Source organism: Sciurus vulgaris (assembly GCF_902686455.1).
Source record: "Sciurus vulgaris genome assembly, chromosome: 14".
NCBI classification, from domain to species: domain Eukaryota; kingdom Metazoa; phylum Chordata; class Mammalia; order Rodentia; family Sciuridae; genus Sciurus; species Sciurus vulgaris.
Window position 1 is genome coordinate 52,062,350 of NC_136475.1, and position 24,213 is coordinate 52,086,562.

Below are 24,213 nucleotides of genomic sequence, written 5' to 3' on the forward strand. Positions count from 1 at the left end.
CTAGTAGGGGCCTTGTGCTTCTTTCTAGGATTATTGTCATCATTAAAGGACTATGGGAGGTGAGGTGTCAAAAAGGGGTGGGGAAAAGTATTAGAAGGCACCTTACATTTTCAGGCCAGGACGATGGAGTCAACTCAGGCAAATAGTTTACCCTCAGGCATCTAACATGAAAGCTGGAGAACACAGGTTCTGAGTCACTCTCAGAATTATCCATGTCATGCAAGGCTTGATTTTCCCCTTGTTTCCAGGTGTCATAGATTCCTTTGATAATAATAAAACCAAATAAAATACACATGAAACATTTTATAATTTAGAATCAATAAAAAGCACAGGGTGGGGGACCATTTTAAAACACATTACCATTGCTCCAGAATTCAAAGAAATTTCTACACACTTCTCCTTTTCCTCTACGGATATTCTAGGATGAAGAAAAACATGATAATTGTAATGAGCAAGCATTCAATACTATTTAAACTCAGCAGCACACAAATCATTTTCTGAAATGAACCATATATTAGGACACAAAGCAATGTTTCATACCAAGGAAAAAATCAGAGAGAATAACTTGCCTTCTGTCCGATGATAATGTAAAGAGATTAGAAATCAGCAATGTACTAAAAAGTAGAAGCTACGCTAACCTCTCCAGCCTAAACAGTACACTAGTGAATGACCACCGCAGAGCAGAGGAAATCATGGATGAAATTTAAATATATTCAGAGACCAAAGAGTTTATCAAAACAAAATATCCTTATCACTGATAGGCTCTGCAGGCGGTTTTCAGAACAAAGGGCATACCACTGATCTCATTCATTAAAACAACAGAAAGTCTCCAAATAAATAACCTAACATTGCACATCAAGGCCCTGGGACACGGAGAAAAAATCAAAACTACAAGCACAACAAGACCTGAAATAATGAATGTCACAACCAAAATCAATGTAATGGAAACAAAAGATTCAAATGTTTCAACGAGACACAGAATTAGGTTCCTTGAAAAAAATAACAATCCAGGTGACAAACCCTTGGCCTTCATAAGCAGGGAAAGAAGAAAAAAGACTCCATTGTCTACAATATGGGATTTAAAGGGAAATGTCACCATGGACGAGATCAAATACGCTGGATAATTGGAAACTGTTTTGAAAACATCTTATCCAATTAAAGAGATTATCAGGAAGATATTGGCACAATTCTAGAGAAAGATTTCCTACCCACATTGAGCAGGGAAGACACAGAAAATTTACAGAGATCGAGTTCAAAGAATCAAGTTCAAGATACTAGAAATGCCTTCCAACCAAGAAAAGCCCAGGACCCAATGGAATCTCAGCTGTGTTCAACCATACCTTCAATGAAGAGGTAATAAAAATCCTCTCCAACATATTCTATGGAAAAGAAAAGGAAGGGATCCTTCCAAACTCATTTTATGAAGCTGGCCTCACCCTGATTCCAAAAGGAGAAGAAGACCCATCAAAGAAAGAAAACTTTAGACCATACCCCTGATGAACACATCATGTCAATAATAACATTTTATCAAATAAAAAATAAATAAATAAATAAATGCAAAAGTTCTTAAGAAAATGCTGGTGCATCACACACAAAAACACATTAAAGTGATAGGGTACCATGAAAAAGTGTGTTCCTTTTCCAGGGATGAATGTTTGGTTCTATTGATGGGATTCACCATATCGATACACATAAAAAGAGATGCACATGATTATCTCAGAGGATGCAGGAAAAGCATTTGACTAAATAAAGTTTCAAAACACATGAAAAACAAGGGGGAGTAAAAACATGCCTCAACATTTTAAAAGCTATGCTCTCTAAAACAAAGGCCTACTTCAATCTAAATGGAGAAACCTGGAAGCATTCCTCCAAAAGTTGCAAGAAAACAGGGATGCCCTCTTTTACCACTTCTGTACCACATGAGGCCCATTGCTCCAGCCAGAGCTATTAGGAAAATATTAGAAAGGAAAAGAGTTCATACACATAAACTAAGAGCTTAACCTAGCTCTCCTTGCCAATATCTTGATTCTGTATTTAGAAGACCCAAAAATTACACCTGAAAAATTCTAGAACTTGTTACCCCTTGCAGCAAATTATATCCCAACCTTTTTTATAATGCAGGGGTCTCCCTGCTCCAAATGAGAAGTAATCCCATCAAATATCTAAGTCACAAGTTATTAATCCTGATGAACATAAATGCAAATATTTTTAGCAAAATACTTTTAAATCACATTAAATTCATAGCACACCATGATCTAGTGTGTTTAATTTTGAGGATGATTGTTTCGTTCAAGAGATATGAATCACCCCATCTAAACATAAAGACAACAATCACATGATTACCTCAATTTTTGCAGTAATGGCATTTAACAAAATAAAGGTTCAAACCCCCAAAACATGAGGTAGAGAGAAAACATAACTCATCCTTTTAAAGTTCAAAACATGGCCAACACCATTTTAAATGGAGAATAATTGAAAGGGTTCCTTCTAAAAACTAGAATAAGACAGAGAAACCCTCTTTCTCCACTTCTGCCAACATAGTCCATGTTACTCTAGTCAGAGTTCTTAGGCAAAGGAGAGAAATAATATAGATATAGAAAAGGGATACATACAGAAAAAGAAGCACTTATACTAGCACTGTTTGATGACAACATGATTCTCTCTTTAGAAGCTCCAAGAAAAAATATTCTGCTACTTTTTTTTTTTTTTTGCGGTACTGGGGATCGAACTCAGGGCCTTCTGCTTGCGAGGCATGCACTCTACCAGCTGAGCTATCTCCCCAGCCGAAAAAATATTCTGGATCTCAGGAACAAATGCAGTAAGCTAGCAAGATTCAAAATTATCACCTATAAATCATTTGCATATGAGTAATTTAAAACAATTCATGGCCACTAAGGTAGCAGGCCTGAATATAATCAAAACAATCCTGCATATAAAAGAAAGTAAAAATCAGACATAGAGCATGTGAATTAATAAATCTCGCTACAGTACATAAGCAATTATGAATTATATTGAATTCAATTATTTAAAAAAGAATAAAATGAAATGAAGAAATACATACCTCTCTATCATTTACACTGGATGAAAATGCACTTCCTTTTTCATAAAAGACATTAATTGAAACATGAAATGATGAAAGTCAAGACCCAACTATATGTTGAATGCAGGAAACAACCATCACATTCAAAAGGTCTCACAGAATAAAAGGATGGAAAATGGTATTTCCATTTCACACAAATAGAAGTCAAATGCAAGCAGCAGTAGCTCTTCTCATATTTGCTAAAACACCATAAGCCAGATATTACAAGGAAAATCACTACCTGTGAAATGTAAAAGGAATAATCCAACAAGAAGTTTTAGTGACTCTAAATATTTATGCCATGAATATCAGTGGCCCCAATTTTATAAAACAAAAATTGCTCAAAGTAAAGGTACAGATGGGCCTCTGTGAAATCAGTTTTGGTCACTTCAATATACCATTCTCAACCATACCTATGTCATTCAGACAAAAAAATCAACAGTTCCTACTAAGTTCACATGTACCTTTCATCAAATGAAATTAACATGTCTATGGAATATTTCCACATACAAGAGTAGAATTCTTTCCATAGAATTTTCTCTAAAACAGACTCTATATTAGGCCACAAGGGTTATTCTTAGCAAATACAAAATGCAATCAAATTAATTTCTTGCATATTATCTGATCATAATAAAATAATATTTCAACAGCACACCATGAAATAAGAGAGAGACAGTACAGTCACTTTCAGAATGAGCAATACACTTTCACATTATCAATGGGTCATTAAAAAAATCAGTGGAAGTGCTCAAAAGTCTTTATAATCAATTAAAAAAAGAAATATCCCACAATCTGTGGTATACACTAAAAGCAGTTCTAAGGTAGAAGTTTATTATAAATGTGGCCATATAACTAAAAGATCAGAGGGATCTCAACTAGATATATGACACATGAATCTCCAGGTTTTAGGGAAAAAAGACCAATCTCATTCTAAATGCAGTAGAAAAAAGAAATAAATATAGTGCCAAAATTAATAAATTAGAAATGAATGAAAAATTAAAAAGATAAATAAAACAAAGAGTTGGTTCTTTGAAAAGATAAACAAGAGAGATAAAGCCAGAATCACACTAACCAAAATAAAAAGAGAGAAGATATAAATGGGTAAATTTCCAGACAAAAAAAGTATATCTTATAACAGACAACTTTCTGAAATCCAGAAGACCATATTAAGGACTATTTTGGAAAGTTCAATGCCAATAAATGGGAAATTCAGAGGACTATCAGAATTACTTACATTATAAAAATTAGAAAATGAAGAAGTAATGGATAAATTTTTAGACACATATGACCCTACAAAATGAATCAAGAGTATACAGGAAATCTAAACAGACTGATAGTTTGCCATTATTGTGAAGCAGTAATGAAAAGCCTTCCAAAAACAGAAGACCAGGACCAGACATATTCATGGTTGAAATTTCCCAGACCATCAAAAACAGCTAACACTGATGAGCCTCAAAAAATTACATGGGAGAGGGAAGGGAGAAAACTGGCAAACACATAATTTGAAGTCAATATGAACCTTATATGAAAAACAAGAATACAAAAAGAAACTTATTTAGTAATATTTCCGGGAACACAGTTACAAAACACCTCAAGAAATGTTTGAAAACAATTTCAACAACACATTTAAATGATCATACAACAACATAAAATTGGTTTAATTCCAAAAATCAAGGATGGTTCAACACATGCAAATCAATAAATGCATTACACCACAAGGAGAATCAAAGATAAAAACCTCATGATCATCTCATTAGATGTACAAAAAAGCCTTTGACAAAATTCAGCAGACCTTCAAGAGAAAAATCTTAAGAAAATAGGGACTGTGGGAACTTGATAGAGTATTACAAAAACTGTATGCCAAATCCAAGGCCAAGGGCATACTGAATGGTAAAAAATTGCAACATTCCCTCTAAAATCAGAACAAGGAAAAGATGAACATGCTCACCATTTCCATACAAAATATAACTTGAAATTTTAGTCAGAGCAATTACACAAGGGAAGGAAATACAAAGTAAGAACTCAAAGGATCCCTATTTACAGATTATCTGATTCTCTGCTAGTTAGAAGACCTGAAAGGCTCCACCAGAAAAAGGTAAGATGGGATAAGGGATAAAAGAATTTTGTGAAGTAGCTGAGAACAAAATCAACATAAAATATAAATATCTATATGATAAAAACAACCCCAATGAGGGCAAAATAAGGGTAACAACTATTCTGACAATAGAAGGAAAGTTTTAAATAGAAATAAACCAAACCATGAAGGTGTTATAAATATTCAAGCAAAATGTGGAATGACACAAAATTGTAGAAGATACAAGATTGTAGAGAAACCTCTGTTATTCATGAAAAGACTGACTTAGTATTGGGAAAATATCCACATACACAAGGTGGCTCACTGATTTTATGCAGTCCCTATAAAACCTCCAATGATATTCTTCATGCAACTAGAAAAATTATCCTGAAATTCACATGGATGAAAAACAGACCAAAAATAGACAAAGGAAACCTGAGACATAAGAGCAATGCAGAAGGCATCACAATACCAAATTTCAAAGCATAACACAGAGCCAGAGTCAGGAAAACAGCATGATGCTGGCGTTAAAACACAACCACAAAACAGAATTGACAGAAGATACAGAGAAGAACCCACTGAATGACAGTATCAATATGAATCTAACTATTATGTGCAAGTCTAATAAACAAGAAAAATTTAAAAATGGCAATGGGTAAACTGGATATCCACATGCAGAAGATTGTAACTACATCTCTACTGCTGCCGAAGTACAAGACATCACCAAGGGGACAGAAAACCTAGATAAAACATAGAAACATTACAACCACTTGCAGAATATGTAGGGGAAACACCTCAACATATAGTCATGGACTAAGACTATGTAAAAAGGAATATAAGAGCCGTGGAAAAATAGCAAGTTGGAGTGCATCAAAATAAAATCAGAAGAGTAAAGAAAACAACTAACAGTATGGAGAAAGTGCAAAGCATGGAGACATTCCTTGCCAGTTTCTCTGACAGATTATTAGCATACTAAATAATTAAAGTGCTAAAGGATTCAACTTTCATTTAAGCAATGACACGAGCAGATAGTTTTTCATTGTCTTTAACCATCAGGAACATGCAAATCAAAATTTATTTCAAAGTGCATCTTACAACATTTGGAAAAGAAACATTCAATAGTATAAGTAATGAATACTGATGAGGATGATGTGGGAAATAGGAATTCCTCTACATTGCTGGTGAGGATGCATATTATTAAATCTACTATTGGAATCAGGATGGAGGTTACTCATAAAAGTAAAAATAGAAATATCATATGGCCCAGCTATACCACCTCTCCACTATACGCTGAAAAAATATAGGCCACATACACACAATGGATTCTTATTTAGCCACAAAAATTATGTCATGTTCAGGAAAAATGATGGAACTGAGCAGCATCATGTTAAACAAATTAAGGAACACTCAGAAGGAAACATGTAATATGGGGAAATGTACATTATAACAGTGGAAGGAAGACCAGAAATGGGAAGGTAGAGAAATGGACAGAAAGAGGAGGGAATGGTACGGCCGTGTTTTGGGAGTGACATTCTTCAAACTAAGTTATATGAATATAACTTATATATTCACTGTGGTATATTTGTATACCACAGTGAAACCCTCTATTCTTAAAAAATGTGCACTGGTATAAAACTTTGGCCAACTTCAAACTTTTCAGCCTATAATTCATTAGTGATAATATCAAATGATTATTAAAAGTATTAATACAAAGAAATTTATTTAAGTAATATGTATAGGCATAAATTTGCCTATATTTCTACACCTTATAATCATAAAATGATTGTGGTCATGTATTCTGACACCCTGTTCCCGTTCACTCCAGAATCTCAGGAGACCAATACTAGAACAATGTTCTCTGTCTACAATGTTTTTCCCCCTAAACATTTATGTGGCTGGCTCCTTCCCTTCTATACTTCTCAGCTTAAATGCCACTCTTGGAAAGATCTTCACTGATTCCATATTCTGCTCACATAACTATCCACATCAGAACTACATAAATACTCCATGAATTTAAAAGAAGTGAGAATTACATTTTCTTTCACTTCTTAATTAAAATGAATTTCCAGTACTTCAGAAGAATGAAGTCTACAGTTCCTGCTATTCTTAACTTCACCATTTTTGTTGTGTGCCTTACACTCTCTGTCTTCATTCTCTATTCAATATAAGTATTTATATTACTCTTCTTTAAAGAATACTTTCCATTTTTCCCTTCTCACCTTCAGATTCACCACTATTCATTTGGTTTTCTTTCTAATTTTTCCTTCCCCAATAGCATATCTGACAAATGATTTCTCTTACCAACTTCCACAACTCTCAATCCTGCACATGTCTCTCTTGGTGCTATACTTATTTGCTATTGTGAACTAGGAGGGAGTTTATATTTCTTTCTAGGATCACTGTCATCATTATGAGAATATGGGAGATAATATGTAAACAATGGGGTGGGAAAAAAGTATTACAAGGCACCTTACCTTTGTGTCAGTTGAGGAAGGAGGAGTACCATGCAAGCTCTTTACTTTGATAGTTCTTACATGAAGGGTTGAAATCACACATTTCCTTTCACTCTCAGAAATATCATGGTCCAAAAAGGTTTGATTTTCCTGTTTCTCAGGATGACATTTTGCTTTATGATAAAAAACAGTAAAATACATATGAAACTCTATAATTTCAAGTATTGTTATAAATACTACTTGAAATCTGTTGACATTATCAGGAGAGATAAAGAGAAATAGAAAAAGAGATATTTCATGTATTTCCCTCTGAAAGAAAGAACTGGCCATCAGAATTCTAAAATGTATGTATAGCGGTAAGAGATACCTAACAGCACATCAGTGGGATGTCAAAAATGTTTAAGATATTATAATCTAAAAAGCCAACCAAAACTCAAAATAGGAAGAATCTATTGACATTCTAAAATCTAGTTTAATATATTTATGAAAATTCTCTAATTTTTATTTCTAATTTGTGACATTATTTCAATATAACTCACCTGAAATGATAACTTCTATAATGTAGAAGAGAATATAAATTTAAGTCACATTTTAGAAATTCAATAACTGTAATTATTAGCTACTTCCTGATTATAATATTATGTAGAAAACTTTATTAAGTAGAAATCTTATTTTCTGCCCATTTGTTCATGTCTAATGTATCAATCTTTCTTACATTCAAATCTGTAATCTAAATGTTCCAAGATACACGAAACTGTTTCCTAATTTTCCATAACACTCAGTGGCAGAAGACATTTAAAACAAACATTTAAATAAATAAGTACAGAAACTTCTAAAATTTGAATTTTAGAATGTGACATGAGGTCTTGGAGTGGATATTTGAAAACACAACAATGCAAAAACAGTCTGAAATTACTGTTATACATTATGACCACTGAGTCTTTTCTTCTAGAACTGGTTATTTTGTAGAACAAATCCTTCAGATAGATTTAAATACTCTTTCAATGGAAGCATGAAGAAAACTGGGGCAACACCTTTGCAATACAAATTTTGAAAAACATTTAAAATTTCTAAATTTTCATAGTTCCTAACATTATTCTAGTGTAAAAGTAGAACCAAGGATTAAAGTAGAGAAAAAGCTCTTCCCAAAATAAAATGATACTAAAATATAAAGTGTATCAGAGAGAGAAGAAACCAAAATTACAGGCAATGTGCCATACAGCTTTCAAACAAAAGTCATCATGATAATTATCAAAACTAATTAATTAGAAATTAATTTAGAATTAAATATTGTATAATTAACATCACTAGGACTTAGGTAAGAGTAAGCTAAATGAAACAAAAGAATCATTGACCAAATTTCATTATCTCTCTGCAGTTGGAAGGCTCTATCTAATGCAATTCTCCTATTATTACATATTTTCTGGTATGTTATTTTCCAGGGGCTACTACCCTTAAATGTTTGAAGACTATTTACAATAAAAAAAGAAAAATATAAAGTCCACATAAAAGGTTTCTTTTGCAAAATTCCAATAGAAAATAACACTGCTAATTTTAATGGTACACACTTCACAAAATTCATACCAAAAACATTAATTTCACAAATGCACACCTTATCTTGATATAAGATTTATTGTTGCTCCCATAGGATGTAGGCCCAGGTTCAACAGGTCCAGATTTCCTTGACAATCATTAGAGGAAAAATGAATTTATAAAATGATTGAGCCCAGGTTTCCAAAGAAATAAAAGTTGGTAAATATCTGGATATCACTATATTAAAGAGGTTTCTAGACAGATATAATTAACATATGACCTCCTTTTTAAATTAATTTTTAGTCTGTTCTAATTAGTTGTACATGACAGTAGAATGCAATTATACATTGTGATAGATCATACAAAAATAAAGTGTAATTTCTCATTTTCCAATGGTAAATATTCTAGGATGACATTGGTCATGCAGTCACATATGTACATGATGTAATAATGCCTATTTCACACTACTGTCCTTCCTACCTCCATACTCCCTTTACCTCCCTTCACTCCACTCTTCCTAATAAAATTAACTCTATAATTCCTTAGTTCCCCCTGACCCTTATGGTGAATTAACATCCACATATCAGGGAAATCATTCAGCCTTTGGTTTTTTAGTTCACTTAGCATGATATTCTCCAACTCCATCCATTTACCAGGAAATGTCTCTGTTTTTAGAAGCCTTTTTTTTTTTTTAACTTCTCTCTACCTCCACTTTTCCCAATCTATGGAATGTGAAATGAAGGCATTCTCCGTTCCATTTCAAAGGTTATGGCCAATATGTTGGCAGAACCTGAGAATAAAACTTTAAGAGAAAATTGTCCTGAAGGTTGAACTGAAAATCCAAGTGATGATGGAAATCACTTTTATTATCTGAAATGAAATAAAAACTGATAACCCAGATTAGGTAGAAGATACACTCTCCATTCATTTTTCTCCCTCCCGGGGATCAAAGACTAACAGATTAACTTGAAAATGGCAGATTCAGTTTTTCAGCAAGGAAACTACCTACTGAAAAGAATTTGTTCTTCCCCTTACCCAGAAATACCATAAGGAGTTACCCAATCCATTTTAATTGTTTGAAAGATGATTGTAAAATAGTGGAAAAAATTTGTATACTGTTACTGAAAATAATTTTCTCTGAGAGATGGAGACACTATACATTATAAAATCCAACTCATTTTCCTATTCAGAAAAATGGCAAGTAATTCTGTAGGAATGCAAAAACTTAAGGGGACATACTACTGGAAGCTGCATCTCTGTTTCCCTAAGTACAATCTAAGTAACTTCCTTCATGTGGGCTCCCACTCTAAAGACACTGTCCTGTAGGACTCAAAGGCAATCCCCTACTTTGTAATCTTCATCCTAAAAAGATGAAGATTTCTGACTCAAGGTTGTGTTCGAAGGACCAAGAGCAGGAGTTCTATCTCCTGCTCTGGGAAAACAAACTAAGTGACATCTCAGTCAATGACCTAAACATGAACATGTTACCCAACTACCCAACTGAAGTTTCATGATGACTCTGTCAACTAATTGTACTACTACCCTACCCTACATAGGAATGGTATCAGTGAGCTGGATGAGGGAGAGCAGACATCTATTAGGGGCAATACAACCATGGACTTCAGGAACTTCAAGTCCCATGGTACTTGAGGGACTCTAAGCCATTCTCACATTCCTCTGCTCTGAGGACTCTTCCCAGTGGCTCAAATTATTTTAACATCTTTCCACAGAAATGTGGATTTTGCCCACTCTCCAATAAAGCTTAAAAGAAGGTAAAAACCTATTCAATACTCCCTGGGGCACCAATTTTTAAATAAGTCTATCTAGATAGCTCCCAATGGTCTCTGTCATTAATGTTTGCTTGGTCTTGATCAAATTGACTACAGAACCTAATATTCTGATCGCTTTCCTCAAAACCTATGCCTCTAAAACTTGGTCTTGTTCCTTTGCAAACTTGTCCTCCTTACTTACATTCTGATGCTCTAGATGGGGATCATGCATAACTTCACTCATATACTTTTCAGTTTGGTTCACTTGACATGCTCTCCTATTCTATTGTTAAAGCAATTAAAATTACACTGTGATTCCATCTCACTCCAACCAATTGACAATATTTGGGAATACCAGTGACAATAAAGTTTGGCAAGGATGAGGGGTAAAAGGTATACTCATACTTTGTTGGTGGGACTGCAAATTGGTACAATCCCTCTGAAAAGCAGTGTGGAGATTCCTCTAAAATCTAGGAATGAAACCACCATTTGACCCAGTTATACCACTCCTTGGTATATATACACAAAGAACTAAAATCAGCATATTACAGTGAGGCAGCCACATCAATGTTTATAGCAGAGCAATATCTAGGTTATGGAGCCATCCTAGGTGCCCTTCAACAGAAAATGTATATTGATACAATGGAGTATTACTCAGCCATAAAAAATGATTTGATGATATTTTCTAATAAATGGGTGGATCTGAAAACTATCATTCTAAGTGAAGTAAACCATTCCTATAAAATCAAAGGCTCAATGTTTTCTCTGGTATGTGAAACCTATCCAAAATAAAGGGAGGGAAGATGAAAAACAAGAATTGAATTTCAGTGGAATAGACAAATGGGAGTGAAGGGCAGGGACAGGGATTAGCAAAGGGGGAACACTGGAATACAATTGGCATAATTTTTCTATGTAAATATACGAATACATCATAGTGAAGCCATTGTGCACATCTGAAAGAAATTAATTTAAAAAATATCAATAGGCAAATGGTAGAAAGATCAGTGGAGTAGAACAATGGGAGCTGGGTTGGGGGGGCAGGGATAAGAGACACTAGGGACTGAATTAGAACAAAATATATTCCATGTTTTATAATTACATCAAATGTCTCCTATTGTCATGTGTAACTCAAAAGAACCAATGAAAAATAAATGAACAAAAATACATACAGAATAGTAAAATTGCAGAATACTGGGCTAATAATTAAGGAATCTGAGTTCAAATCTGACTGTGACCACTTACTTTATACAGAAAAATCACTAAAATATTTTTAACTTGTAGGTTGTTGATCATAACAATTTGGCCAGATGATTAAACACATTAGGAAGTACTACATGTATCTTTGATTGGTTGCTAAGATTCCTTGAAACCCTGAAATTTCCTGGGTTCTTGATTCAGTATATAGAAGAAGAATCTTAGCTGATGGAATTTTTTTACTATATCAACAGAAATGCAAAAAATAGTAGAAGAGAAACTAAAAAATGACAACAATAAAAGAACAAGAAAAGATTATAGTTGTATAAAAGCAAACAGACTATAAAGAAAGAAGAGTCTAGATAGAACTAGATAGGGGTTGTAACTTGAAGGGAAATCCAAACTGAGCAAACCAAAAATAGAGATATTGATTAAAATATATTCTAAAGAGATTCCAAAAATAATTAATACAATGTGATATAACTTGGCCTACACATGAATATTTCACACTTCCAATAAAATAATTATTCTCCAAGACTTGCTTGTTTTTGTTCATTAAAATCCATGGTCATATAACTACAGATCTGTTTGATTCTTCCCAAAATATTCAATCTTATAAAAGGTACTGGTTACCAACACATCTATAGAAAATATTAAGACAAACTGGCACTATATCCAGGCTTCCCAGGTAAAGTCTGAATCAAAATGTGCACAAAACGGAGATTGAATTTCTGAATACATCTGATATGAATCTACATCTTGATCTTAATGCCACATTGTTCTCTATCACAGGAGTGAGAGAATGGATTTGTCAGCAAAGCTTGCAGAATGTCAAACCACAGGCCACCTACTTGTTAATTAGGAAATCATGGGACAATCAGTCAAAATCTCTGACAGTGGCTTCATCAGTAAATAATAGGTAATAATAATGCAGATAATTTCAAGCTTCTGTGATTACGATAAGAAAAACAAGTGGTTGGAGAATGCCTACAATTCCAGTGACTTGGGAGACTGAGGCAGGAGGGTCACAAGATGGAGACTGGCCTCAGCATCTTAGGGAGATCCTAATCAACTTAGCAAGACCCGGTTCTGAAATAAACAACAAGAAAGAACAGGGATGGATTACTTGCTAAGTGTTCCTGGAACCAAATAAAAAGTGCCAGACACACATGATAGGATCTCTAGCCCAGAACAGAACACTCAAAACTCCTTTTCTCTGTGTGCTACAGTATTTAAAAATACAATTTTTAAACCTATAAAACCCTAACTGGTTGAAGTTTCATTTTTAGAATTCTCATCTGTTATTAAAGAAAACAGTAAATTCAATAAAACAGTATAAAATAAAAATTAAAAATATATGACACTGATATTTCTTACAAAGTATTCCTTTGGATTCCTGGATAGTCTTCTTGAATTAATATTATTTATTTTAGGGGCAGGCAATTAAGGCATAAAAACTCTTATGTACCCTTTTTTTGGATTTATCCCATGAAAGGAGAAAGAACATTTCTCAGTGTTTGATTCATAAACTGATGTGTTCATGCCCATAATCCTAAGTGAATGCTGAAACACCGACAAGAAAAATCATTAGTATATAACTGATAGTGCCAGACAAATACCAGGAATTTTCTGGAATACTGTCAGTAGAACAATTATAAGGAGTATACTTATTGGGCCATGGTACAAAAGTCTCTACAGGTTTTCAGTCAAAACTAGTTAGGATGAAACACCTCACCACAAGGAAGCTAGTTCTGTGAGCAGTATACTAGGTAGAGTGGCAAAATGAGGGAAGCAGACCAGGGACAATTACTTACAAAGAAAATTCAGTTTTCCATTGAGAAGTGCTTGATAGAAGTTCATGAGGTTATTCTCACTAATCCTCTTTTGCTAGTCTCTTAGTTCCAGCTATTTTTCTCTCTCTCTCTGTGATGCAAACAAGGCTTTTTCTCCCACAGAAAAAAACACTGGAAAGATGACTTATAAGTTTAATTACTCTGATTCTTATGTAATTGTCTTACAGAAGATTACAAGGAACTACTGAGGAGACAGTAGCAAGTTGTCAAGGAGGAATACTTGATATGCTAATAATCTTTAAATAGAACCATTAATAAACTCAAGGAGAAGGAAGAGGAGGAGATGAATAAAAGAAAAGGAGGAAGTGAAGGAGAAGGCAGGAAAGGACAAGGAATAGGAAGTAATTTTCTTATTCTTGGAAGGGTAGTTTTAATATTGTCAAAATGGACATACTACAAAAATATTACACAGATTCAACTCAATTTTCACCAAAAACCAATGACATTCTTCACAAAACTGGAAAATAACAGCTCTAAAATTCATTTGTAAGAACAAAATATTCAGAATACTCAAATCAATACTAAAACATAATGGGAGAAGCTAAAAGCATTGCGATATCTGATATCAAATTAGACTACAGACCTAAGGTAACAAAAACATCAGGATATTGCATCAAAACATGCATGAGATCAATGGAATAGTATAGAACATATGGAGAAATCCACAGTCACCTGATACTTGACAAAGATGAAAAAAACATACATTGGAGAAGAGATAACCTTATAACCAATGGTGCTGACAAAACTCTATGTCCATAACCAGAAGAAATATCTTTTGACCTGGACAGAAATAAATCAAAGTTGATCAAAGATAGGAATTAGACCAGAAACTTAGCAACTGCTGAAAGAAAAGACAGCATCAATACTAAAAGTTGACTCGACTCCTGGACTCCTGGGTGAGTCATGAGTCGGGTCCCAGCACGCTGGAATAAACACCTCTTGCGGTTTGCATCAAGTGACGCCTCCTGTGGTTGATTGGGGTTGGCGTCGATCCATGGGACAGAGTTGGGGTTTCCTTTTTGGGGGCCTTACATTTGGGGGCTCGTCCGGGATAAGACGGCCCCCCCTCATCCGCGGAGTCGACCTTGGAGGTAAGAAGGGGTACCCTGAAGTTGTCTGTCTTTGTCTTGTGTTTTGTTAGTTGGTCTGGTTCTGTGAGCGCGCTTTCGGTTTCGGTGGCAGCCGTTCGGTGACTCGTGAGAGTGGCCGAACAGTGGTCGGTAGACGTGCCTGGGGGGCCACAGGTTGCAGCCCTGGGGGACGCCCTAAGGGTGGAGGAGAGCCAGGGATGCCTGGTAGTCTCCGTCGGTAAGGGCGCTGATGGGGTTCAATTGGTGGATCAGAGATTGGCGCCCGTCTGTATCTGGTTCTGTTGTGTGTTTGTGGCGGAGGTGGAGGAAGAATTGGAACAACTGCGGGGTTCTCGGCCCGGGCTACTCTCGGGTGGACCCCAAAGGTTCCTTCTCTGGACTCCCCCTCCTGACAGCCCTGAAGGGTAACTTAGCAAAGTAGCTTCAGTCTCAAAAGTAATGAAAAATAAGGTCTCATAATTTTAACATCCAACCTGTCCTGATGAGATGGCTAAAATGCCTTAGACACAAAGTTTCTGTTAAAACCTGTTAGATTGTTACAGATCTCAGTCAAGGCTTACATTGAAATATAAATAAAAGAAGCCTAAAGGCTCAGTAGGAGACCTGTCTCAAACCCAGGGAAAGAAAAGGTAAAAAGAGTCTTTAAAACTCCAGCAAAGTAAATGCTATGGTACTTTACTAAAGTAATTAACGACCATATCATTTTTCCAGGACTCTTGTTTTTTTAATTATATGTTTTTTTTGAGCTCATGATTTTTTGATCAGTTCGATTTTTATTCAACTAGAGTTTTTGAACATCTGTTACATTGCAATGGAGATTCACCTATAAAGTTACAAGGCCTTGATTTTGTGTTATTTGTATGTGGTGCTGTCTGATGTCATGTTTTGTCTGTATTAAAACTGAGCGCTCCTAAAATTAAAATTTAAAAATGGATCCAGATACTTTTAATTCACGTGATTTAAAAAGGTTCAAATTGGGTAAACTAATAAAAGCAAAATGTCTTTGAAAATAACTCAAGTCTCTAGGTGGTCAAGCTAATAAAATACTGATGTTAATAAAGTGTCTAATACCAATTGTTTCTAGGACTTTTCTTCAACAGGAAAGAGACAGCAAATACTGTATAGGACACTTGTCTGATATCTTGGTTTTTACAGAATAAGTGAATTAGAGTTAACATGTATGGGATTACTCTAATGTGTTTGTAGAGACATCTGATTAATTTACAAAGTTAAAATGCTAATTGTTAAATAACATCGAGTACTTTTAACTCCTTAAATTCCATGGGGTGTCATACTTAAACATTATTGGTGTTTTCATAGGTTGGTAAATAAAAGGGTTTAAACTTGCTTTGTGTCATCACTAAACTAAAAACAAGGTTACTAAGAGTTATGTCCTAACAAGTGCAATTCTATATACAAAGGGTCCCAAAAGTTTCAACTCTGTTTCAATTAGAGTACTATAAACAACAGAATATTTAATCTTATTAAAATAGAGTAATTTATCTAAATTCAGAAATTTCATAAGAGTTGTTTCAGAATGTGAACAAAAAGGGGTCAACAAATAGGAAAGAGAAAATAAAAGATTCTGGGTATGGAAATATATTTAGTAAAAGGAAAAAGGAAATGTTTCTGGGTAAGAAAGTGCTTGTGTGATGAAATATATGAGGGTCTAAGTAAGTGCTAAGAAAGTCAGTGTAAGTAAAGGGCAAGTTTCAACAAGTTTGTGTGTGACTAAGTTGGTTATATGTATGTGAGACAGCTAAAACTATTTAAGGTTTTTCCTAAGGTGAAATACTAATGTTCTTATATAAACCAAAGTTTAATCTATGTGGTAGAATGACATGGTAAAATGACAAGGATTTGAAACACTAATTTACTCTTAACTTTGTGTCTATTAAGTTTTATTCTTTAGAACAATTAGTCTTAAAAATTGGGGTGTATACAATTATGGTTAAACAACTGTTATAGAGTATTGTACTATGTTACAGAGTCTACATTTTTCTTTAAAAACTAAATTTGGTAAGATAAAAGTGTCAAGGTAATTGTGAAATGGTCACTAGTTGTATATTAAATGTGTTCATATTTTTCAGGACCACAAGTTTTTAACGCAGGGAATTTATCAAGCTCTGCTATTCTCCAGATTAAACTTGTCTGTAATGGTAATCTTAAACTTATAAAGAGTAAATTTTATTGGGGATTTATTTCTATCATTTAATGTTCTATTAAAGGACCTGCTATCAATAGGGTATGTGTAAAATTTGTTACTTTTTACACTGAGATAAAGAATTTCAAATGTAAATGTATTTCTAAACATTAGAGTCTGATTTGTTTAAAGGTTAATATTGTGAAATATGAAAGAAACATGAAAACATTTTGCCACTTAATCACACAAAAGGAAAGTTAAAAGCTCTCTCAGCCTTTCTTTGATTCATGTTTTAGATACTATGTTTAATTGTGTTAATTATAAAGTTTATATAGGCTCAGGAAACAGTATATGTAAACTACTTAATGATATTTAAGGAAGAAGCAAAGATCAACATCAGAATTAGAACACTTAAGATCTGTAAGAGCCCTGCCTTACCTGAGATAAGGCTCTGCCTCCCACCTTACTGCATATTAGAGTGACTCCAAAATAAGTCAGACTTCAGCTTATTTAAAGTTATAGTCAAAAGATTGGTTCTTGTTGTAAAAGCACTGTGATCTCAAATAGGGGATAGAATGTAGTTCTCAATAAAAATTCAAGATAGCTATTATACAAGCTGAATATATTTTAACTCTTGCTAATTTCATTTTGTAAAACTGTTACCTGTTAATGTTTTGCAGAAGTGGCTGCTTCAAGAACACACAACCTAGGTAACTTGTGATAATAAGCCATCACCTATAGAACAGATAGTGGTAACTTCCAGTACTAATACAGACTCCAGTTAGATAAAAGGGTAAATAACTGTAAAGTTATAGACAATGAAGTTAAAGCCCAGTACTCTTATTTTATGACTGGTGAGACTGGCTTGCTGGATAATTAAGATCAAACTTAGAGATTGGAGTTAAATACAGAGGTCAAGAAAAGTCCATATTTTGGTCTTGCCCTCAATGTCAGCCTGAACCCAGGGAATAAGAGAACTTCTCTAAGGAGCGTTGCAACTCTGGGTCACACAACCTCCTGATCAAGGAGATTGTTGAGACTAGAGGATGAAAAATCACCCAGTGCATCTGCTGCAGAGGAGGGTCATGGAAAAAGGGAAACATCCCTTGATGCTTCTAAAGGAAGTCACCTCATCAAGAGACCCTGCCTAATCAAAGTCACTGGTGGAGCTAAGGAGCCCACGAGTGACCCCTGTGGGAACTCAGCTGACTCTTTAACAAGACAGGAACCAGGTCAATTTGACCAGCTTGATCTTAGATACCCAGCAAAACAGTTAAAACCAAAATATAGCCATTCTTGGGCATTTAAAGGAAATAGTTAAATGTAACTTAAGATGTACACTTGTACTAGCCCACTAGAATAGACTAGAAGCTACAAATGAGAGAAAGATTCTTCAGCAAATGTGCCTGATAACTATCAAGAGAAACTGCCAGAGTCAGAAGTTTTTAGTCAGTTTAAGGCCTGCAGACCTTCCTAAGCTACACAGGTAGACTTAATCTATGTTTGCTAGTATGATTATCTATTCCTAAGTAACAGAAGTATAGAGATCTCTACTAAACACAGGTTATACCAATAAAGGAATATTTTACAAAATCAGATGACATTAAGTAGCTTAACTATATTTTCTGGGGACATCTATGACATTAAGAGTTAAATGTTGTGTTTACATTCCTGATAACCTGGACAATGTTAAAGTCCCCAAATAAAGGCCTTGTCCTCTCCTTGTCCTTTGCTAGGCCTAGTTATGGGAACAATTTCTCAGTTCTTTCACCTCCTGGTGAGAGATTAACTTCTGTCATTTTCATGATACTCAGTGCATGTTTCAGATGCTGCAACATTTACTTTGTACTAATCTCATTTCAGTACTCATGTCTTTTTGTCCTTCTATCATAGAAGCACCCACGCCCAGATGACTTTACAACCTGCTCTTCCCCAACCAGGCTTCTTCCTGGGACCCCTCGATTGACCTGATTTTTTTTAAAAAAGAAGGAACTCCAAACTGCTTGCCCCTCACTGCCCCCATTCAGCTTCGAAGCAGCCAGAACAACCGACGCCCCTTTTCATTTCCTTAACAAGCAGTTATGGGTTCCTAAAGCTAAAGGGGGGAATGAAGCCAGAATTGGGAACAGGTAGTTAGTGTAGAAATAGGGGATCGGGTCAATTCGAGCAAATGAAGCCATGAAGCCATCTGCCTCTGGAAGTTGGAGACTGCCCCTGGAAGAATGGAATGTCAAGGATCTCCAGAGGCCATTGATTACCAAATTTACCTGCCTTTATCAAGGACTATTTATCAAGGACTGCAAACAAGGGGCTGCTAATTGGAGCCGCCTGGGCTCTTGCGTGCCTGAAATCGCCTAGTCACCTTCATCAGGGAAAGAGTAAGTGCTGTACAGGTACTAATGCTCAGGCAATAATACCAGTCCCTCCGCCAAGGAAATAGCTTTGGAGAAGAGTATATAGAGACAGAAGTTCCATGATTAGAACTTAACAGAAAAGAAAATGGGAAAATGAAAGAATGGAATTTTTTTTAAGCTGTCTGTTTTATCTTAACTCCCTAAGGTCACCCTCCCAGTTATCTCAACTCCCTAAGATCTCCCTCCCATTGTCTCAACTCCCTAAGGTCACCCTCCCAGTAATGGGAACAAAGCCCCTAAAGCTGTTCCAGGAATCAGCCCCAAACAGAGAGTAAAAGAGTAAATTGAGCCAGATAGCCAGATAGTGCTCAAACAGTAGGATTACCAGAAACTATTGACCAGAATCTACGCCCAGTTGTAAAACACTGTGAAACATGTTGTATGTTATCAGCAAACCCAGACCCCCTTTGAAATTTCCTGGCAGCTTTGTTCCCCTTTTCCCTTTCACATGCGACCCCTCCCGATGTGTGGTCTCTGCCTTTATAAGCCTACAAGATTTTCTGCTAGGGACTCAACTCCTGGACTCCTGCGTGAGTCATGAGTCCGGTCCCAGCACATTGGAATAAACACCTCTTGTGGTTTGCATCAAAAAAAAAAAAATACTAAAAGTTATTTACTCAGTTACCAAATGACTTAAGAAAACCTTAAACTCAAGAAAGAAAATCAAGAATCAACAAATGGAATGACATCAAATTCAGCATGCAAATCAAACAATTAGATCATGAAGACTGAGCATACAGAATAGGAGAAAACCTTTTCCAACTGCTCCTCCAACAGGGGAATAATATACAGAATATTTAAAGAACCCCAAAAGCCTAACACTGAAAAATAAACAAATAAACCAATGAATAAATGGGCCAAAGAACTAAATGGGTACTTCTCAAAAAAAAAAAAAAAAAAAAAAAAAACACAAATGCCCAAGAAACACATGGAAGAAGTTCAACATCTCTAGTAATCAGGGAAATCCAAGTGAAAACCACATTGAGATTTTATCTCACTTCAATCATATTGGCAATTTTCAGGGATACAAACAATAATAAATGCTGGAGAAGTCAAGGGGAAAAATGTACACTCACACATTGTTAATGGGGACTTCAAATTAATAAAATCATTCTGGAAAGCAGTATGGAGACTTCTCAGAAGCTGGGAATGGAACCACCCAGCTATCCCACTCCTCACTCTTTATTCAAAAGAACTAAATCAGCATACTACAAAGATACGGCCTCATCGATTTTTCAACACTGCAATTCACAAGACTATGTAAGACCCCCAAAAAGGAGACCCTAACTCTGTCCCACGGATCAACGGCAACCCCAATCAACCGCAGGAGGCGTCACTTGATGCAAACCACAAGAGGCTTTTATTCCAGCGTGCTGGGACCCAACTCGTGACTCACGCAGGAGTTGAGGAGTTGAGTCCCTAGCAGAAAATCTTACAAGTTTATAAAGGCAGAAGCCACACATTGGGAGGGGTCACACATGGAAGGGAAAAGGGGAACAAAGCCGCCGGGAAATTCCAAAGGGGGTCTGGGTTTGCTGATAACATACAACATGTTTCACAATGTTTTACAACAGGGTGTAGATTCTGGTCAACAGTTTCTGGTAATCTTATATCCTGGAACAGCTTTAAGGGCTTTATTCCCATCACTGGGAGGGAGACCTTAGGGAGTTGAGATAAAACAGACACCTTAAAACATGTCCATTCTTTCAACTAAGATATGGAACAGGCCTAAGTGCACATCAGTAGATGAACAGATGAAGAAAAGATAGTATATAGACAACAGATTTTTACTCAGCCATACAAACTAATTATGGCACTGCTTGTAAATGGATGGATCTGGAGAAGATCATGCTAAGTGAAATAAGTTGGACTCAGAAAGTCAAGGGCAGAATGTTTTTCTCTCATATGCAGAAGCTAGAACCAAATTAAGAAAATGGGGAGAAGTCTATGAAAATGGAAGGAATATCAGTGGGATAGAAGAAAAGGATATATGGGGAGAGAAGAGACACAGGAAAAGGGAGCAAATCTGAAAGAAAAGAAGTTGATTAAATTATGCTGGGCACATATATGAATACACCACAAAAAAATTTACCTCTGTGTCTTATGTACAAACACAAATTTTAATGATGGTAAATAAAGAGATGGATGGCCAGCAGATTTGAGGAGGAAGAACAATAGAAGGGATTAGGGGAGGGAAAGTGGTACTAAAAACTTAAGTGGAGCAAATTATATTCCACACATGAATAGGTATGACAAAAATAAACCTCAATACAATATAGAGTTATAATGTGCTGAAAAATAATTTTAACAAAGGTTTAAATGTAGATGCATCTAAGACAAAGGTTAAATATATAAAAAATCATTTTCCTATGCTCAAAAATATCACATTTAAATCATGGCCACTGACTTTAACATTTGAATTTTTTTGGTGAAATCATACCATAGAATTTGGAAAGAAAACAAGGACTAAAAGATTGCTTATAATTCAATAGCTTAATGTAGTTCTTCCCAGAAAATTTGTACAGCAAAATTTACCTGGTTTGAATGTCCTTACAGCATTCACTTCCAATGCCTTACTTGCTTCATTTGTGTCTTCAATGGCAGGCTTGATGGGTTCAGAAACAAGATATTATATTAAAATTGTATATATCATACAACATATAGTTAATGATTCTATATAAAAATGGAAATATTTTACCCTGTCTTGAGGACATTTCTTTTGAAATACTGAAAAGTAAAAGGGACATATTGTCAAAGCTGATGATAGAATGTAACAGGATATGTCATTCATGAAACACTCAGAACCATTTATATGATTATATGGCATGTGTGTATACTGCTCCTAAAATTGCCTCCAATTGATTAAGTAAAAATTATGACATTTGTTGGCTTCTCAATGTCACATTTTGCTTCTATCTAAATTAAACAAAATAAAGAATATGTGAAAATGTCGATAATTGCAACTCAATAAACAGCACAAGAATGAGCAGACTTCAATTACACTACCATCATTCTTGGATGGCTGAAAATCTCCACATACTTCTTTTTTTTTTCAGGAACATTCTGGGGAGGATGAAAAAGCTTTATGTGTAACAAGCATAACATTTAATAAAATGATTGTAATATTCAGCATTACTACAAGACACATTGGAAAGAACACACGTTTCTGAATCATTCCTATGTACATTCAAATCCCAATTCTGCCATGTAATGACCTGCATTTTCACATGGGTTGAGAATTATAAGAAATAAGAGAGACAATTCCAAATATTACTCTCCTTACCTCTAGTTAGTTATTACACAAATACTGTGATACCCAATGGATTTTTTTCTTGAGCACAATAGCGTGGGGTAAAACTTTGATCCATCTGTAGCTCAGCATACTTGTAAAAATATGACATTTTAAGAAATCTGAAGTAATTACTTGTGATGTTCTGAATGTTTCCATGGTTTTTATTTGCACAAACTACCTCTTGGGGGAAAAAAAACACAAAAGCTGAGTTTTGAGGACAATTTGTAACTAAGATGGGATAGGGTCACAAACAGTATGTAAGTTCCTTTTACCCTGTATGTCAGACAGCTAAAGACATATGATTACATATATTTGGTCCATCCCAGAAAGGCAAGAATAAATTCTGTAGGACAAAGATGGATGAATGAAACCACCCACAGCAAACAGAAAACAGGAAGACTAAGTAATGAAGTCATCAAGGAGGCACAGGTGACTGAAGAGACTAGACTCTAAAGAAATGTATTCTAAAAAGAAATACTGAGTCTAGGGGTAAAACATTTTTAGAAAGGTAATGGAGGAGGAAAAACCAAACAGAAAGATAGAGACATGACCAGTAACATGCATTTAAGCCAAAGAAGAAGGAAAGGAAGGAAGAGCAAAGCATGAAAAGAAATACAACATAGAGTTTTGACCAAAATATTAATACTGATAATATTCATTTCTATTACACTATCATTTTTTGCATAAAAATTTGTATAAAAAAGCATTCAGTTTTATTAGTATAAAAGGAATTCAATTTGTTAACTGTAGTAATGAACCACTCTCTGAAATCTGTAACATTATTAGTATGGAAAATAATTTTCCACAATTTCCCTCTGAAAGAGAAAACTGATAATCAGAATGCTAAAAAGTACATAAAAATAAAAAGATATATTTAATAGCACATGGGTTGGGCCTCAAAAAATATTTTACAAATTTTGATCTAAACTCCAATCTTAGCTCAAAGCTGTGAGAAGTGAGGGATATTCTACTATCTAATTTCATACTTGTTACATGTTCTTATTTGCTTCTTATTTATGACATTAGTTTAGGATAACTCACCAGAACTTTTACCTCTTGAACTTTAAAAGAGAATGTAAACTTAAGCCATATTTTCAGAAATCCAACAGCCTTAATATTTAGCTACCTCAGGTTTATTACTTAAAACACTTCATTATATAGATATCTTATTTTCTTCCCATTGATTCATGTTCACAATGTATGTAACAGTCTTTCACATCAAAACACTCTTCTCAGTTTTCCAAGAAATACCCACATGTTTCCTATCTTGCAGTAGCACAGATGGACAAAAGACATTTAAAATAAATATTTAAGTAAA

At 34.9% G+C, this 24,213-nt stretch overlaps 1 protein-coding gene and 1 long non-coding RNA gene across 4 annotated transcripts in view; both read right to left on the bottom strand.

Annotated features, from left to right (window-relative positions):
* Nucleotides 1-7,822, bottom strand: part of LOC306643896 (uncharacterized protein) — a 35,737-nt gene extending 27,915 nt beyond the window's left edge. Inside the window, exons 1-3 of one of the 2 annotated variants that reach the window (XM_079110242.1) lie at nucleotides 7,628-7,822; nucleotides 361-418; nucleotides 107-261 (exon numbers count right to left, since the gene is read on the bottom strand). In XM_079110242.1, coding sequence (XP_078966368.1) covers nucleotides 107-261; nucleotides 361-418; nucleotides 7,628-7,807 — 393 coding nt within the window. In that variant the 5' untranslated portion in view covers nucleotides 7,808-7,822. The remainder of the gene's footprint in view (nucleotides 1-106; nucleotides 262-360; nucleotides 419-7,627) is intronic. The other variant, XR_013759100.1, reaches the window with a different exon arrangement.
* Nucleotides 7,823-8,762: 940 nt separating this feature from the next.
* Nucleotides 8,763-23,259, bottom strand: LOC306643908. Of its 2 annotated transcripts, none has more exons than XR_013759110.1 (4): nucleotides 22,610-23,259; nucleotides 22,302-22,330; nucleotides 22,139-22,208; nucleotides 8,763-9,287 (listed from the first exon to the last, which is right to left on the bottom strand). It is a non-coding gene; the product is annotated as an uncharacterized lncRNA (long non-coding RNA). The 2 variants fall into 2 exon arrangements; XR_013759111.1 differs by lacking the exon at nucleotides 8,763-9,287 and adding an exon at nucleotides 13,370-13,400.
* Between the last annotated feature and the right edge of the window lie 954 nt (nucleotides 23,260-24,213).